A 19661-nucleotide genomic window follows, 5' to 3' on the forward strand; every position below is an offset into this window, starting at 1 on the left:
AAGTGTAACATGATGAATCTGGTGAAAGGGTTTCCTGACACTAATGTCATTGTAATATTATGATGTCGGTTTTCAAAGAAGAATCTTGCTCAGCTCTGAACACAGAGTTTCTCAACGAGGAGGAGAACAGGATTAACATCGTCACAGCAAGAGCTTCAGGAGATTGTGGTTTCAAAGTCAATGACAAATCAATGTACACATTTTTGTAAACAATCTAAAAACAACAGTTTAATCTGATAATTTAAGTAAAACTAATTTATTTTAAGTTTAGAAAAACTCACTTCATCGTCATCTTAATAGTTTCGCTTATTTAGGTCCACCCATCACCACTTTCCAGATGATTTCTGGTGTTTTAAGTGCTAGTCATTTTTAATTGACAGTTTAGTGACACCTGCTGTTGTGATGTGTGGCATTACACCGAGAGGATTACACCATGGAGTAAATCTGGCCCGAGCAGTGTTGAGTAAATATATAAAAAGTGACATTTAAATTTGACTTGACTATAATTAAATGTATGCATTTAACAGAGAAATCCAGTGTCTGGTGGGTGTTATATGATGTGAATGTGGCTATTGTGTGCAGGTTGCCATGGTGATCTCAAAGCTGTGCTCCTGAGGCCCCTCTTTCTGTCAGGGGGCAAAGTTAGTGAAGTTGAACAAACCGGCCTGTACCGGACTTCAGTACAAGACTGCAAGATTTTGAAGACTGCACAGTAGTTTGGCTCTGGTGTTGTGTTTTACACAAGTGGTCATTTACAGCTTAGTAAGTACGTTTCTTGTATTTCTATTTATTTTTTGCATGTACAGATATATGGGTGTGTGGAGTGGATAACGGTTTGAGTGTTTGTGTCTCTAATTATTTGCTCAGTTTTCAGCCCATTTCTTACTTTAGTTACTTGATGTCTCAAATTACAAATATACGTCTTTTAATCTAAAACGATTCAGTGTTTCTCAAGTGAGCTTTTATTTGATTTAGTGCTTAAAGCAAACACTTAAAATAGCAAAAAAAACTTTTTTATAGTGGTGGCGAGCATCATTATTACTAATGCTCATATTTAGAGTTAGTGATTTGAACAAACATCTAACCCCAAGTATTAAACAAATGATACCTCAAATTGTGTGGCTTAGGAGTGGAGTGTCATTACTGTACTAAGATTTAAAGATTATAACCAGATTTATGATGCAAGTCATATGTAGTGACCAGAATATTATGGAGATTTGAGGGTGGATTCTTTTGAATTGGACCAGCTAGCACCCACCCAGAACACCCTAGCAACTCTAAAGCAATGCCCTAGAAACCACCCAAAACACCCTATCAACTCTATAGCAATGCCCTAGCAACCACCCAGAACACCCTAGCAACTCTAAAGCAATGACATAGCAACCACCCAGAACACCTAGCAACTCTAAAGCAATACCCTAGCAACCACCCAAAACACCCTAGCAACTCTAAAGCCAATTCCCTAGCAACCACCCAGAACACCCTAGCAACTCTAAAGCAATGACATAGCAACCACCCAGAACACCTAGCAACTCTAAAGCAATGCCCTAGCAACCACCCAAAACACCTAGCAACTCTATAGCAATGCCCTAGCAACCACCCAGAACACCCTAGCAACTCTAAAGTAATGCCCTAGCTACCACCCAGAACACCCTAGCAACTCTAAAGCCAATTCCCTAGCAACCACCCAGAACACCCTGGCAATTATAAAGCAATGCCCTAGCAACCACTCAGAACACCCTAGCAACTCTAAAGCAATGCCCTAGAAACCACCCAGAACTCCCTAGCAACTATAAAGCAATGCCGTAGCAACCACCCAGAACTCCCTAGCAACTCTAAAGCAATGCCCTAGCAACCACCCAGAACTCCCTAGCAACTCTAAAGCTTATTTTAAACGTTTATTTATTAAAGTTCCTTTTCCACACCATTCAAAATGATAGACGACAGTCACGGAATTAGTCCTCAATACAAAAAACACGTAATTTCTGTGCACAAAGATGTTTTAAATTAAAAATAATTGCACAAAACTAGGAGAAAAACCTCAGTGTGCTTTTTTGAACACTAACATATAATCCAATTATATCAATTTATTGTTTATACTTTTGAAAAAATGCCGGCAAAATTCCCCGTATTAAAATAAATAAATTACCAAACGAAAAAAATATGTTGTTTGGCCTATATAATTGCCTTTTCTTTACACACATAACTGAGCTTTACCCTGTTCTGTAGATGAATAGTCGGCTGAATGACATTATCAGAATGTTCTAGACTTTTCTCAAGACTATAAACTATCAGAATTATTTGTCCAATGAGTTCAACGTCAGAAAACAAACTTTTGAACATTTTAAAATGTTTAAATATTTTAAATCTAACCCTCTTTACCTCAGATCACATTTACTGCTTCTTCAGAAAATATAAATTACATTATGATGCTAAAATATATTTTTGATGATAATCAAGTTCAGTTGGTGGTTAAAAGTTGCTGGAGTAATATGCGGGACATGATGCAGTTGTGATGCTTTAGATGAGATGTTTGTTTAAAATACTGAATATCATGAATGTATCATATATGTAAACACTGATATTACACACATCAATGTTTCTTTAATATCTGTGCACACATCATAAACACATCAATGGATGATACTTATACTAATATTGAAAGTTTCTCCTCTACTTGGTGCAGGTTGCCAGCTTGAATAGGGCAGTGGCAGAGCTAGGGGGTGGCCCATTGTCCACCCCACTCGCAATTGCTGTTTTTGTTATTTTCTTGGTAATTGTTTGGCACAATTTAGTTCTTTAGAGGTGAAATCATCTCTGTACAAATGTACAAACTTAACATGTGCTCACACCAAGGTCCGCCAAACCTCTCTGTCCCGGGTGTCATTGTATCCACTCCTCCATTTCTCCAACAGAATATGTATTGCATACGTGTTACCTGAACAGAATGAAGTGTACCCCTTGCATGCGGTTTTGCGTAACTGTGATACAAATGATAATTCAAAATGTATACCAGTTGATTTTTACCGGTTTATCATGTCTACAGGTATATCGCCCACCCCTACCAAACACATTGCCATGCACAAGTAACCACTCAGAAAACTTCAGCAACCATTTAGAACACCCTAGCAACTGCATAGCAATGCCTTAGCAACCACTCAAAACACCACTGCAACCACATAGCAATGTGTTAGAAACCATTCAAACACCCAAGCAATCGTATAACAATGCTCTACAAACCACTCAGAACACCTAATCTAACGCATAACAATGCGCTAATAACCACTTGGAACACATTAGCAACCATTAAACTAGTTTATTTAGTTTAGTTTGTTCTGTGTTTGTCCTGAATTGTTATGATTGCATAAATGTGTTTAAAAAACGACCCACCCTATTTTTGTTTCTCCCTCACAAAAGGTGATGTTCACTCTGTCTGAGTTGTGGTCAATTGGTGAGCGTCGGGGCAGTTATAAGCTGCTGAAGCCGTGGTGGGAAGTCTTCATGGACCATCTACTGGTGCTGATGTTGATGGTTTCAGTTCTCGCCGGGACGCTGCTGTTGTCGCGGGATGGAGTTGTGTGTGTCCCAATACACTCCTCCAGTAACTACAGCACCACCATGGAGACTATGTCTGATTCTGTCTTCACAAGCACACCAGAACCACCCAGGAGCCCTGCAAAAGGTCGACGAACCAACCTGGACTTCCAGCAGTATGTCTACATCAGCCAGGTTTGCTATCACGAGGCATTGCCTTGGTACTCGCGCTTCCTACCTTACGTGACACTGCTCCATACTCTGGTGCTGCTGGCCAGTGGATGCTTTTGGTTCCACTTCCCCCTCACGTCAGCTCGCATCGAGCACTTCTTGTCTCTTCTTGCCAAATGTTGTGAATCACCCTGGACGACTCGGGCACTGTCTCACACGGCCAAGCTGGACACTGCTCACACCCGCTTCCAAGAAGCAGAACAAATGGTGCAACCCAAAGTAGTGATCGCATCTTTCTGCAAAATGCGCAAGTCAAGCCTGGATTCTGGAACGGACAGCACCCTGCTGGCGGGAACTGATAGTGCGTCCACTATTACTCAACCATCACCGTGTCCTTCTATGCTGTCTCACTGCTCAACGATGTCTGCTCTGTCTCTTACGGAAGCAAACCTGCCACCTCAGACCACGCAAATTGCTCCGGATGGCTCTAGACCAGGAGTCACATTGGATCGGAGCGACAGGGAACAAGCAAGAGCGCTGTTTGAGAGAGTGCGCCGGTTTCGTGCTCACTGCGAGAGCTCAGATATTATATATAAGGTAACATTTGAATTATCTCCAGGATCATTCCATGAAATTAGTGACTTTCCTGTTTAATAAGGTGATTTTAAAAGTACATATTTGTAAGAGTTAAAACATTATATCAAGTAAACAATAAACTACAAAATGTTTCTTAAGACGTGGTCATATACTTCCTTCACCCGGCGAAATTCCGTGGGTGAAGATGGCATTTGCAGACATTGAGCATGTGTGAAACCTGCAAAATAATTGTCAAGCAGCCTATTTTATTGCTGCACTTTATACTTTGTGAGACTTCAGTTAAAAAGAACCCCACTGCTAAAATTATATCCTTGTTCTTTGTGAATATTCAGTGTAGTTGTCCCAGCTTAACCAGCATGCATTTCCGATGCTGGTCAATGCTGTTTAAATGGTAAATGGTCTGCACTTATATAGCGCCTTTTTAACCTTAGCGGTATTCAAAGTGCTTTACACTGCGTCTCATTCACCCATTCACACACCAATGATGGCAGAGCTGCCATGCAAGGTGCTAACCTGCCATTGGGAGCAAGTTGGGGTTCAGTGTCTTGCCCAATGACACTTCGGCATGTGGAGTCATGTGGGCGTCATGTGGACAGGAATTTAACCCTGTGATTAGTGGACAACCTGCAGCAGCCCCTGTTTATTGCTGCTCTAGTGCTCATCTAGCTGGTGGACCAGCTTTTCATCAGCTAAACCCAGCTGATGAAGTTGGTTGACCAGCATTGTCTTATAGGTGAAACTGGTTTAGCTAATTATGGAATGGGGACCAGCACATTAAACAGAAATTAAGCTGATGACCAGCAATGCTGCATTTTTTAGCAGGGGTGTATGAAGCACTGCCCACACAGAGGTCAGTGCCAAACCAAGCACCTTCCCATTGGCCAACATGGCGGAATCACCTGTCAAAGTTCACCAAACTTGAATTCTTTGCCAATGGAAGTAAATCACGTGAAATTCCCGATTGTGCAGATTCCCATTGAGCTGTATTTTGCCCGTGGAATTTCAGCATGCAAAGGTATGTGTGAACCCGCCTTTAAGGTGAGGGTATAATTATGTCTCACATACATACACATACAAAGTACATTCTTTTACAACTGCTTTGTGATACTCTTTTTATAGTCAACGTCACACTAAAGTGCGGACTGTCCACGTGTCTAGAAAAACTAGGCTACACGCTTACAGACAGCACGTACTATGCTTATTGCATTATTTGCATCACGTGCACTGTGCGTGAAAAGTAGTGGCACGTGGAAAACCAAAATATTCTTTGGCTTTTAGAAAGCCTATTTATGATGATATTTCTATGCATGACTGCATTTTTGACTGCATGACAGTTTTTTGTAATACATTGCGTCAAATAAATAATAATAAAATAAAAACACCAGAAAGCTTATTCCATATTATAAACAGTACTGTGCAGAATATTTAGGCACTTGGGAAAACTGTTGCAGAGTGAGGATCTCTTCAAAAATAATGCCATAAATAGTTTAATTTGTCACTTAATGCCATACAAAGTCCAGTAAACTTAAAAAAGCTAAATAAATATTCGGTGGGACCACCTTTGCCTTTAAACCAGCACCAATTCTCCTAGTAACACCTGGACACACTTTGTCTTGGTTGTTGGCTGACAGGATGTCCCAAGCTTCTTGGAGAACAGTTCTTCAATCTATTTCGGCTGTCTCAACTGAAACTGTCTCTTCATGTAATCTCAGACTGACCTGATGTTCAGTGGGGGGCTCTGTGGGACCATGGCATCTGTTGCAGGGCTCCCTCTTCTTCTATTCTAATCTTTTCTATTTGCAAAAGTAATGTTTGTGAGTCTAAAATGTATATTTCCTATTGACACACTAAAGTAGAAGATATAAATAACCATCTTTATTGACTTTTGCACAGTACTGTATGTATAAGTTACACATATATATTTTGCACAAAGTGTGCTGATACAGCAAGAAGTTGGACATACCAGGGTGGGGACAGCCCAAAATGGCATTGTCATGATGAAAAAGAGAAGTTAAATAACAATAGATGAATGTCTGTAATAAAACATACTAAAGTTGTCAGATGATATTCATTGTTCAAGTACATTGTTGTACCACAAATGGCTCTGAATTTGTGGAAGGATCCTCCTCATGTTTCAGCTTCACAAGTGATAATCATGTTCATCGACTCTTTCTGCAGGTGTACACCGCACAAACGGTGTTTAAAGTGCTGAAGTTCATTCTGATTGTGAGCTACACGACTCCACTACTGGGCTCCATCTCTTTCAGTCATGTTTGTCTGCCTCAAACTTACGCTCTGACCGGCTACAGCACTTTCCAGTGCAGTCACACGCTTTCGTCCGTCCTGTGCAAGCTAATGCAGGCCTACATCTCCCTGCTCTTCATGTTCGGTCTGCTGGGCATCTACGCTCTCTTCTGGATCTTCCACAAGTATGACTGCCCTGAGAGAGGAGAGGAGACGACTGTGTCCATGTAGTCTGTAGTCTTCATGAGTGAGTGTTGAGAGCTTGATAGTTCTGGTGAATGTACTAACGCATCCGTTTGTGAAGCTGTCTTGAGGTGATATACTCTATATATGACAAGTTTGTTAAAGTTAAAGCAGAGGCTGCTTGTGAATGGCTTCACCAGTTATGATCATTAAAATATATTTCTTACCAGTTTAATGTAGAGCCTAACAAGAGGCTATTCTATCCACTAGAACAATTTCTGAAAGATGTATTGTCAATGTTTTGTCGACTTCACAAATAATTATCAATGCCAATGTGTACAACCTATGTAACATACTGCACTTCTAACCCAAACATTTTCATTTGTGTCAAACTATATATGCTGTCTACCTTGACTAAAGGCCATAAATATGAATTTCAACCATCGTACTTGAGTTATGAAGAAAAATATGACGAAATCTCTTTAATTCTCAGGTCTTTGAGACAGTATTCTTTTAAGAGTCTGCGTGAGAAAGGATCCATGCTGGACGCACCTGATCTACATAACGACCTAGCGTTCCTCTTACACATGGCTGATCAGTACGACCCTCTACTGTCCCAGCGCCTGTCTGTCTTCCTGTCGCCGGTCAGTGAGACTCGACTGCTGGAGGAAAGTGTGGAGCGTCGCTGGGGAGCTGAACGCTTGTGGTCAATGATCACGTCTGACCATCAGGGGCGGACTCTGCTCCAGCTTGTGGCTCTTCCTCATCTTCCACCAGCTCTGTTCACCCTCAGTCAGCTGGAGGTGATGAAGCTGGAGCTCATCGGAGATGCTAAACTCACATCGCAAATATCCAACATGACTGCGCTCAGGTAGGTATTTTAAGAGACGTGATGATATGTGCAAAACACAACATCATCTTCAGGTGCACATGAACATAATTTTACTGGCATTTCAAGATTCTGACAGGAAGGTCTTGGGGAAGCTTCTTTGACACTCTAGTTTATCAAACTACAAGCTACTCATAATTTAAAGAAGTTAAACTACAGTCAAGCCTTTTTACTCTTTTAAAAGAAAACTGCTAGCTTCACAACAGGCTACTAACAACAGCTAACTATTGAAGCTACATAAGGGGGCAATATCTTTAAATGATCTTTTCTGGCACAAAAACAAGTATCTCAATATGGTTGACAGCTCTGCAGTTGAAAAATCAATACAACTTATTAAAATAAACATTTTTTTTATTTTTTAAAATAAAACGTCTGTCATCATTTATTCACACTGTCTAGCACAGATTGCTTTTGACATTTATTGACAGTAAAGGCCAAAGTGTACTTCAGATCTCCGCATGCCGGTATGTCTCGCAATATATCAATATATAAGCACAGTACACATGGACTGTCCGCATGCCGCTTAGCTGTTCTAGGCACTCGGATAATCTATGTCTTTGCATGCCATCAGCACATAAACTTGATATTTACTGTGCTAAAAGAGAATCACAAAGCAGCAGGCCCGGCTCCACAGGGGGCTTGGCCCACCCTAACATTAGGTTGTCCCGCTCTGGCAATCACCCACCAAGTAGCTCCCCCAACTGTCTGGCTCTCCTCACATCTCAGAGCTGGAGCCAGGGCTGCAAAGCGGAAATACAAAGTATACTCTAGCCTTAAGAGGTTTTAGAATGAATTTAATGTTGATTCTCGATAATTTCTCATTAGAGAGATGCACCTGTACCACTGTTCTGCAGCGGTGGAGCCTGGAGCCCTGCAACACCTTCAGGAACACCTGGAGGCTCTGCATCTCACCTTCACCCAAGTCACAGAGATTCCTGTCTGGGTCTACTCCCTCAGGGGCCTGCAAGAGCTGCACCTGACCGGGAGGCTGTGCAATGAGGGTGGAATGGGGCGCGGCTGGACCCTCGGGAGCCTTCGGCATCTGCGACACCTTCGAGTCCTGGTGCTGCGTGGCATGTTGCAGAAAGTGCCAGGAGAGCTGAGTGAGGTAGCAGGCAGCCTGCTAAGACTGGAGATACATAATGAGGGAACAAGGCTAATGGTACTTACCGGACTAAGGCGTTTGACTGGATTAGCAGAGCTGCAGCTGCAAGGATGCCAGTTGGAACGGTTGCCATCAGCTCTGTTGGCGCTAACAGGTCTTCGCATCTTGGACCTGCAACACAACAGTCTGCGTACTCTAGAAGAACTGCTAGGACTGCAACATCTGCGTCGTCTGTCTTGTCTACGACTTGCATATAATCGTGTGTTAGCTTTACCGGCGAGTGTAGGAGTATTACGCTCTTTAGAGCTCTTAGACTTAGCACACAATCAGCTGCAGAATCTTCCGTCAGCTCTCTTCACACTACATAGATTACGACGCCTCCTTCTGGCGGGTAATCTCCTGGAAGACTTGCCAGCAGAGGTTGGAGCTCTTACACTCCTCAGTGAATTAGACCTCAGCGGGAACAGGCTCGAACATCTACCCAAGGAGCTGTTTGGAAGTTGTGTAGAACTCCGCAACTTGAATGTGGCGAATAACTCACTGGGCTTTTTGCCGCCTGGTCTGGGCGGTCTGCGTCAGCTTTCTCATCTAGATGTCCGTGGAAACAGTCTGGAGGAGTTGCCAGTTGAGCTGGGGTGCTGTGCTGGGCTTCGTGGTAGCGGCTTGCTGGCGGAAAATTGGCTGCTGCATACTTTACCTCGACAGGTAAGGGAATTCCTTCAGCAGCCCAGCTCGTGTGCCTCCTCTGAATCTCCATCACGCCCGAATTCTGACTGCTTTCCTACATTTTCCACCAACCAGTGGAGCTTCCATTCTGCGCTGGAGTCTCAGATATAAACCCTCTCCTTCAAACTCGCCTTAAAGACTGCTCTGTGGAAAGGCTTTGCTCATAAACAGTGTTTAACTTATATTACTAAAACAAGGCTGTGGCGTTACCTTGAAGACTTTAAGTGTAACATAACATAAATTAACAGATTGATATGATGACTGACAAGATTATCATTTTAAAAGAAACATGTATTACTTAAAATCTATTCAATAAAAGTACTTGCTAAACTTTTAAAGATGTATGCAGTTTTATTTTGAAAATGCTATTCAGTAATGAATCAGTCCATCCACCCATCAATGGCCAGTTTAGTCAGATTCATGTTATTTTAATCATAAAAGGGTTCAGATTATTTATCAGTCATTTTAACACATGGTCACATGCTAGTGATTAGGGTGGGAACCCAATAACTGTCTCATATTCAGAACTGCTACCATATTTGTAATTCTTAAAGTCCTTTCAAATTTAATTGTGATTATCATACATACGCCTTTGATAATCCTGTGTGATAGTTTTCCAGTCGTATACTAGAGATATGATGATTATATCTCACATATAAAATCTTTGTTGAACACATGATAAATACAGGCAGTGTTGAACAACACTGATCAACTGCATAACAAAAACAACCATGGTACTACCAGTTTGGTAATGGAAATGTACCATTATTACATGCTATTTTTGTCTCTTGGCGTATCATGCAAATGCATTAGTATATGATTACAGTAGATCAAGTATAGTATCACCATCTTGTTATGAGACCATCACTGTATCATAGTATTACAGTATCTACGTCAAATTTGAGTTGAGCAGTGCAAGGTATTTACATAAAGAAATAATTAATTACTAACTACTAATTACATTTTCTACTGTGTAATTAGATTACTGTACTAATTACTGTGTCATTACTTATTACTAATTACTTTCTAAATTCCTGATCAACCTCGACCAGTTGAACAATACAAGGATGGTAATGAAACTGTTCTTTTAATTCTTTCAAATAAATCATATAAAATCAAATTAATTATTCATGAACTTGCCAAATAATTTAAGGGGGCAGTGTTCAATTAGAAAGCATATATTTTAACACTGGAGCTTACATTTCTATTTTAATTTATTTTATTTGATATTTTTGTATATATTATTTTTTGTTCTAGAGTCTAGAGGAGTAACTTACTTTATTGTTGTCAATGAAAATGCAATTTATTTACAGTAATTACTTTGTAATGCATTACACCCAATGATGGATTTGAAATAGAACCACTTCCTTGATATTACGGACTAATGTAGCTAACAAGTCTTCAATCATAAATCATGGAGTATATATATATAATATTTTAATAACCTGCTGCCCAAACTAATAATCACCTATCTTTCGTGTCGTCAGCTCAACAGTCCAAAGAGAAGTTACAAAAGTCCCGCCTATGTCAAACCCGCCCATCTGCAACTCCCCGATTGGCAGTCTCAACATCCAATCACCATATGGCTACATTTAAATATGAATTTACGTAAGCCAATGAGAGTGTGCGTTATTCAGGAGGCGGGATTTCCGGGCGGTAGTATAAATTACGGCCTGGCGCGTACGTTTTGAGGCAGCTGTACTTGTGAACTCGTATCCCTTTGAAGGTAACGGCTTGCGGGTTTTTTGTTTGTATATTTTAACCAGTTTCATTCCAGAAGTGTATATTAGCTTTAGAAGTGCGCGACTTTTTGAACTAAAGTGTACGTAAATGTAAAGTGCGTATGAAGTCCTTTTATTGGCATTAGCGTGTTAGCTCCGCATGCTAACGGCCGCGCGCGCGTTTGTTTGTTTGTTTGAATGTTTTCTCTGATTTTATTTGTTCTTTATTTCATTCCCCGCGGAAAACCTAATAAAACAGAAGCTTGTGTAAAACATTTCGGTTCATTTTCGCGATAACGCTGACTTGAGCAGCGCGTGATTCGGTCCATTGTCCGCCGCGCGTTTGAGGTGGCGCGTTGGCTTCGGCTCGGCTGTTCAAAAGCCGATGTACTCTGTTGCGAAGCAACACAACCGCGGGAATTGTTCTGCTGCTTAGTAACATTGGAACGCTTATGATCAAGTAGAATAACTCGTAAAGTCGTACATTAGTAGTGACCTAAATGAGTCATTGTGATCTATCAGGACACCAACAAAATACCGAGATGCATCATGGTATAACCATTTTTTGGGGGGGAGGACATGCTAATGCATTGGCTTTTTGAAGGGGTAGAGGTGCTGGGTTTAAATAGTCAAAACAACACATTCACCTAGAAACTGAGCAGAAAGCACCAACAACATAGAAAGTGTCTTGAGAACAATCTCCTGCAGGTTCAGTCCCTTTGGACTAGCATAACTGACACCTTTTGTGGTTTGAACCTAGGGTGACCAGATCAGAATTGGTAAAATTCGGGACGGACGAAAACGGGGGGTTAATGAATTTCAAAAATCTGGGCAAAATTATTTGAGGAATTCTGAATGAAATGACTGTCTGTCATGTAAACACGGAAATACAAATAAAAAAACCATTGAACTCAAGTGTCATCATGAAACAAATAAAACAAACACTGCGCTTTAACATCAGCAACATCCAATCAAATCACTCCTTGTGACTTTTTTGAGCATGAAATTCGCGCCTTGTAGCCTACTGCAGCTCTCTACGTTCTTTTACTGTCTATGGTTGCAATGAGCAGCCGACAGGAGCTGGCTGCAGGACGGCAATGAGCAATTTTTAATATTCTATCACACTATAACTACTCGAGAGTCTGCTCTTGAGACTTTGTTCTAATTTTCGGGACAACTGCTTGGATTTCGGGACTGTCCCGAATTTTTCGGGACACCTGGTCACCCTATTTGAACCCCACAAGGTTAATTGCTCCTGTTATAATTTGTCTTGTCTCCTGTGTTTCCAGCATGGCTGAGAATGACCCTGAAAACGAGCTGTTGGACTATGAAGAGGATGAGGAGCCGCAAGGAGCACCGGAGAGCACCGCCCCGGTTGGCAAGAAGGAGGTGAAGGGCTCTTATGTGTCCATCCACAGCTCTGGCTTCAGGGACTTCCTGCTCAAACCAGAGCTGCTTCGAGCCATTGTTGACTGCGGGTTTGAGCATCCATCTGAAGGTAAGAGATATTGATATAGTTGTGTCTGTTATATTGTGTTGCTTGAACCATATGTGGATTTTGTGATAAAATGAAATAATGATGATCTGAATGTGTTTTTAGTGCAACATGAGTGCATTCCTCAGGCCATCCTCGGCATGGACATCCTCTGTCAGGCCAAATCCGGTATGGGAAAGACTGCTGTGTTTGTGCTCGCTACCCTACAGCAGATCGAGCCAGTGGATGGACAGGTTGGTACAGTTTAAAGTGTTGTATAGTTATGGTTTATGTACCTGTAAAATGCATACCTCGAGTTACCTAAACTTGCTGTAAATCTTCAGCTGCCTTCACTGCATCTACAAATTTGAATATTTAATATAATTGTCTAAGTCAGCAGATTTTTAATTGACGTTGTTTACTTGGCCCACTAGTGGATGCAATGAATGCATTTAAACTGTAAAGCACTGTTACATTATTGCAAAGAACGTTCCTGGCTGTTAAAAATAAAGTGTTCCATTTTCAACTAATGTGCATAAAATAAATAAGTTGTGTTCTGTGTTTCGGATCACGTCCAGCTGACCAGTTTGCCTTTAAGTATACTCCTCTGACCATGAGTGGATCCGAAATCATTCGGCGCATGCACAGACAAGGACCACATCCGTGGATCGAGAAAATCTGGGCTATGCGATCTGTGCTGATGACGCTGAATTTTGCATCACATGTACAGCGCGGACAACTGAAGTGTACTTCGGCCTTTAGTCCGTTCATATTCTCAAATGTCAAAAGTAAAACAAGATCAAAACGCTACAGTAGACAGTTTTATAGTGTTGCACTGGTTTCTACCATAGTACTCCCTTTATAATAAGTGTTTTTTCATTCTTTACAGTTGTATGTACAATAGTAAAATTCTCAGATAGTAGTGGTATTCAGCTGAACTCTGGTGGTGAAGCTTAGTTTTAGCGTTCGAAAAGAAAACCATTCCCCCTTAAAATGAATATTATAATTTGAGAATGCGTTCATTTCCAATGTAGGGTCGCATGGGTGCTGTGTCGTTCCAACCTTCTGCAGATGCAGAGTTTTTAGATCCGATTTGAGCTTTGGATGAGTTGAAACATTTCGACTTGGTGTCGAGCAAAACCAGTCAAGAGAATTTCCACTTCATAATTATCCCCAGCAATATGAAGAAAATGAAGCCTACATTTTAAGACCATTAAGATTCTGTGACATTATTTTCTGAACACTTTTACATATTTTAAATACTGTGAAGTCTCCGGATGTTTATTTTCACTTTTTTTTCCAATGATCATTTGGAGAGTTTGGCTTTGTCGTTTATTAAAGACTCTTTGCATCCAATGACCTGCGCAAGTTCATTGTTTTGGTATTGCTTCTCCATAAAGCAGTTTAACAACGAATAGAACTTGGTTTAAATGCATGTTACTGGTGGGCAGACATTGCTGTGAAAAACACTCACTTGTCATCCGACTGGCACCTTTCCCCATCCCAAAATGAATAGACAACTCCGTTACTGCATCCTGTGTGACTGCCTTATGTGCTACTAATAGACCGTTTTTCCATTTTGTGAGCCTGCTCTAGTGAAACTTGGATCATATCTGCCTCCACGTGACATTTCATGTGCAATTACTGGTTTCAGATTTCACGATGCATCATAATTGGTTAGATAATCATAATCGTGTTTCTGTATGAGTGAATCGTCACACCCCAGTTACAAGGACGTGTAAATACTTTTTAGTAACTCGTAAATTATATTGTATTTTTAGGACCATTTAGATTTCAAAGTTACATTTTATTTTATGCAATATAAGATGTATTTAAAAAAAAAATTGGATTTAAATTGAGAACTGGATGTTTTCAAGACTGGTTTATTGGGAATTGCCAATTGGTTGCAAACAACTTTTCATGTTGACTTTAAATCCATCTTGAACATTTAGTGTTATGGTTATAATATGCTGCTTTCAGTCTTCCAGCTCAAACTGAATTTAGATTGTGTATTGCCGCCTTCTGTGTGCGTTTCAGGTGTCTGTGCTGGTCATGTGTCACACGCGTGAGCTGGCCTTTCAGATCAGTAAGGAGTACGAGCGTTTCTCCAAGTACATGCCCACTGTGAAGGTGGCCGTGTTCTTCGGTGGGATGTCCATAAAGAAGGACGAGGATGTGCTGAAGAAGAGCTGTCCTCACATTGTGGTGGGAACACCTGGAAGAACCCTTGCCCTCATCCGGAACAAGACCCTCAACCTGAAGAACGTCAAGCACTTTGTTCTGGATGAGTGCGATAAGATGCTCGAGCAGCTCGGTGAGTTGAAACGGACCATAATCTGAGTGACTTACAAATGAGGAAAATACAATTTATTTATTTGTATTTTTTTTAATCATACAACGCTGAATTTTATTAATTAGTATCAGAAGAACCCCTAATTCTATGCGTCTTTATATCTGCCAGATATGAGGCGTGATGTTCAGGACATCTTCAGACTGACCCCTCATGAGAAACAGTGTATGATGTTCAGCGCCACCCTCAGTAAAGAGATCCGGCCCGTCTGCCGCAAGTTCATGCAGGACGTGAGTACATTTTTATTGCTTTGGTTTATATGGATGCCCATTTCTGCCACAAACTATTATTGTGCTTTGGTAAATCAGAATTATTAGATTATCATAAGACTTCCCAATATGTTGACTTTTAGTCATAATTATGGCATACGAAGTCATAATTTCGAGATATGAGAAAACATTGAATTGAGAAGTGGTAAAAGATGGCAAGCATGGTTCTCCATGCAACGTTCCTTAAGGCCAAGGCGAGTTGTCATTATTACCCAAGTTGGCCATAAAATCCTCATTAGGAACACATGTAAATATTGCATTTATAGCTAGTTAAAATATTTTACTTTTAAGCTTGAGCTTTCACTGCTTCCTAGACTGAAGGTGCAGCGCTCGATCGCATTTACGATATAAATTATCAATGTTGATCAAATCCCAGTTCTAAAAACACAATGTGTTAAAACGACCCCAAATGTAGCTATAAATGCAATATTTAAATGTGCTCTTAATGAGGATTTTATGGCCAACTTGGGTAATAATGGTGACTAGCCTTTGCCTTAAGGAACGTTGCGTGGAGAACCATGCTTGCCTTTTACCACTTCAGTGTTTTCTCATATATCGAAATTATGAGTACTTCAATATTGTTATGACTTGCCAAAGCACTTGTTTTTTGTTTTTTTTTATGTGGTGGAAATGGGCATCCATGGGTCTTGGTATTGCAAGTGCTCTATAATCCTATTTGTTATTAGGGTTTAAGACTAATGTGTGTTTATAAAGAGTGAATGGTTTGCGCTGAAGTATTTTTTTCTGTCTTCAGCCGATGGAGGTGTTTGTGGACGATGAGACAAAGTTGACCCTTCATGGTCTGCAGCAGTATTACTGTAAACTGAAGGACAGCGAGAAGAACCGCAAACTCTTTGACCTCCTCGACGTCCTGGAGTTCAACCAGGTGAGAGACTTCAGTTTTATGTGCTTTTGTTTGAGCCATGAAGATGGTTAATTCATTACAAAGGAATTAAATCAACTCCTGTTTATGAAATGTATAAATGTTACTGGTCTGTTAATTGATGGCATTTCTAAAGGAAAGTAATACTGTCAAATTGTAGTTTTCTCTGAAGTCACTTTGTTGTTACAGTGCCAGTGTATGCCCGTCTAAATATTAAATAAGATCTTGGACAACTTTTTTTAACCTAATCATTTCCACATTTGATCTTTGTTTGACTCCTGAAATTAGAGAATAAAAAAAAATGCATTGTTTGATTCTAGTCCCTATACCTTTTTTATTAACTTGTTTTTTCACCATGAAAATGGGCATGGAAGCTGGCATGGATTAAATCTGAAACAAACTGTCACCGAAAGGAAGTTTATTGTGTTGACTGTTTCATACGGAGCCCCTTTAAGGACGCAGTGGGAAATAAATACGCACAAATCTGAAATGGGGTTTCGTGTGCCCTTGCAATAAATTTACCATTTTAACAAGTGGTCAATCGATACGGGATTTTCAATGGCCAGTAAGAGCTGATTAACATATTACAATTTAACAGCAGCATTTGTTTGACTTCAGAAACAAATGAAGGTCAAGTAATATTTACTCCATTGCATACATTTGAAGAGAGAACTCCTTGAAAGCAGATGGATAGATTTTGGAAATTACAAGGGAAGTTAACACCATCAGGCCGACTAAATCATTTGGTTTTATTTTTTTAGTTTACTTTGGTTTTATTAAAGGTGCAGTCTAATTGTTTCCTCCATTTAAAAATATATATATATATATATATTAATTACACACGCTTCTCAAAGAAATTAACTTATTTTAAAACATATTGACGCAATCATGAGCACTCGCATGAGATGAGGACTAGTCATATCAGTAACCTTATGAACCCCTTTTTATTCTACATTGGGGCAGGTGAAGGTCCACATGACCAGCCAAATACTAAATCTCAGTAACCTTGTTGGTCACCTTCACTCTTGAATTTAATTAATCCTGTCTGACTGAATGGTGAATTTCAACAATGTCATCTGTAACCACTTTATTTTAGATGATGCTGCATCTACACCACTAGATGTCCCTGTAAGTCCAAGATGACAAGCAGAATGTTACCCGAGTGCACAAAGTAGTCTGCCAAAAAACATTGTTTGCTTACTGCGATCATGTTTACTACAAAATTACTCGAGTAATACCAAGTTCCACCAGAACACATGGTTTTACTTTAGTAAGCATGACCGTAGTACTTACAATGTTGGTTTTACTGTGCTGTACCATGGTTTACTATAGCGATCTTGTAGACCATATTAACCATAGGTTTTGGTGGAACTTTTTTATTGTAGAAACCATGACTAGTAGGCTAACCTTTTATTTATTTTGGGCTGGAACCATTGTTTTGATGCATTATACTGTATCCCTATAGTAAGCATGGTTTTACTATAGATTATGGTATTTGTAGTAAAAATATGGTAACCACAAGTGTTATTTTAAAAATGTAACTAACCCCAACTAATATCATGGCTAAAATGGTTACTGTAGTAAAACCATGTTGAATTTGAGTGCACAAGACTGTTGGTCAAATGTCTCACCCTGTCTTCTAAGGGGCTCCTGAGTTTAATGTGCTTGAACCAATGTGTTCATGTTTTAATTCTGTTTGCCTGCAGGTGGTGATATTTGTGAAGTCTGTGCAGCGCTGTGTGGCGCTCTCGCAGTTGCTGGTGGAGCAAAACTTCCCTGCCATAGCAATACACAGAGGAATGGCCCAAGAGGAGAGGTTTGTCAACACACACACACTTGTATTCCCTGCTGTTAACACATTAAACATGGGTACAGCCCTGAAACACCGCTCAAGGATGGTTAATGGTCATGTTATGAATCTTCTGCTTTGTACACAAGTTCTGAAATGAGGGAAGATAAAGTTAGTCCCCTCAATTGCCCTTCAAGAGCTTAAAAATGGCTAGGTGTTTCAATCACGGCTGATCTCTGCTCGCAGGTTGTCTCGGTATCAGCAGTTTAAAGACTTTCAGAGGAGAATTCTAGTGGCCACTAACCTGTTCGGTCGAGGAATGGACATCGAGAGGGTCAACATCGTTTTCAACTATGACATGCCAGAGGACTCTGACACTTACCTGCACAGGGTATGTAACGCAACAGCTGGCACATTTCAGAACAAGCAACTGCTGCTTCTCTGAAGATGCTTGAATGAGACAATCTGGTCTTGTTCCAGGTGGCTCGTGCCGGTCGTTTTGGTACAAAGGGTTTGGCCGTCACCTTTGTGTCGGATGAGACCGATGCCAAAATCCTGAATGATGTGCAGGACAGATTTGAGGTCGACGTGGCAGAGTTACCAGATGAGATCGACATTTCCACTTACAGTGAGTTTGTCTTCGTTGTTTTTTTTATTATTATAGGCATTAAAATGCCATTTCGGGTAAATATGCAACAGTATGCTCACATATTGAAGTTTTGGCTGATAGTGATCCTTTTTAGTTTATTAAAATGGCCAGATGTTGTAAATGTGTGTTGTCTGTAATGTATTAGTTTATAGAGGTTTGCAAGCAGCAACTTGTCATTTCTAAAATTCTTTACCAACAGTTATGTATAAATGTGTATTTGTATTATCTACAGTTGCCGTTACATTGTATTTATATGTAACTAGTGCTCTTGGCATTGGTCTATTTTAAGTTTTGATTAGCTGACTGTCTTAATTTCTGAGCTTATCAGTTTGTTCCCATCAAAATGCTTTTGACTCATTCAGTCCCGTCGACGACTCGTCTCTGTAGTTACGCCAGGAAATAGTTGAATTGGTTGCTGTAACCGGAGGCTTTCATATTCAAGCCCTTCAATTTGCAGAGATCTGTCAGAATTTACACCTGCTGTTGTCTGTGACACCGGGTTTATTTTCCTCTGGTGTTAGATGGCTCATTTTATAATGCTTTATTATTGTTTGTGTAACCAGAGTTTGAAAGATCTGTTGTGTATTTTACCTTTTCTCTCTTATGTGTGCAGTTGAGCAGTCCAGATGAGTTCAGACGAGTGTTAAAATACCAGCAGAACCGCAGCTGTTGGGTCACCGTGGAACGACGGAACCTACATTTTAAAACCCTTTTTACCTCAAACCTACCATGTTTTTACCGCTTCTCTTTGGGGATCGGGCTTGATGTGTTTTACAATTTTGTCGTAAATCGTGTTTTTTGTTTTGGGTTTTAATGAAATTAAAACTTTTTATAAAACTGCAACTTGACGACTCTTCTTCTGAAACATGTACCAGATAAATTTACTCTTCACATTCAGAAATGTGAAATATCCAGATGCATTACAGTAATGCCATTTTAGGGGAAGCTTTTTTGCTCATGCATTAAATCTGCATATAGCCTTAATGGTTAAATGCAAGAACTTCGGTAATACTCTGCATAATATATCAACTGTTGAGGGGGGGGACTATGCACCGCAAAAGATTGTACACCTTGTAG

General features: G+C 40.3%; 2 protein-coding genes across 2 annotated transcripts; both read left to right on the forward strand.

Annotated features, from left to right (window-relative positions):
* The first annotated feature begins 634 nt into the window (after positions 1-634).
* si:ch211-106h11.1 (volume-regulated anion channel subunit LRRC8D) lies at positions 635-9712 on the forward strand. Its single transcript, XM_052132882.1, has 5 exons — positions 635-762; positions 3418-4302; positions 6481-6731; positions 7223-7600; positions 8444-9712. The coding sequence occupies exons 2-5, from the start codon at positions 3421-3423 to the stop codon at positions 9558-9560; spliced, it is 2628 nt and encodes an 875-aa protein (XP_051988842.1). The 5' UTR covers positions 635-762; positions 3418-3420; the 3' UTR covers positions 9561-9712.
* A 1381-nt stretch (positions 9713-11093) lies between these two features.
* On the forward strand, positions 11094-19421 carry LOC127648321 (ATP-dependent RNA helicase DDX39A). Its single transcript, XM_052132976.1, has 10 exons — positions 11094-11175; positions 12460-12668; positions 12771-12898; positions 14682-14958; positions 15106-15224; positions 16018-16149; positions 17853-17962; positions 18182-18326; positions 18416-18563; positions 19198-19421. The coding sequence occupies exons 2-10, from the start codon at positions 12461-12463 to the stop codon at positions 19212-19214; spliced, it is 1284 nt and encodes a 427-aa protein (XP_051988936.1). The 5' UTR covers positions 11094-11175; position 12460; the 3' UTR covers positions 19215-19421.
* Positions 19422-19661: the final 240 nt, after the last annotated feature.

This window comes from Xyrauchen texanus, chromosome 8 (genome assembly GCF_025860055.1).
Source record: "Xyrauchen texanus isolate HMW12.3.18 chromosome 8, RBS_HiC_50CHRs, whole genome shotgun sequence".
NCBI lineage: Eukaryota > Metazoa > Chordata > Actinopteri > Cypriniformes > Catostomidae > Xyrauchen > Xyrauchen texanus.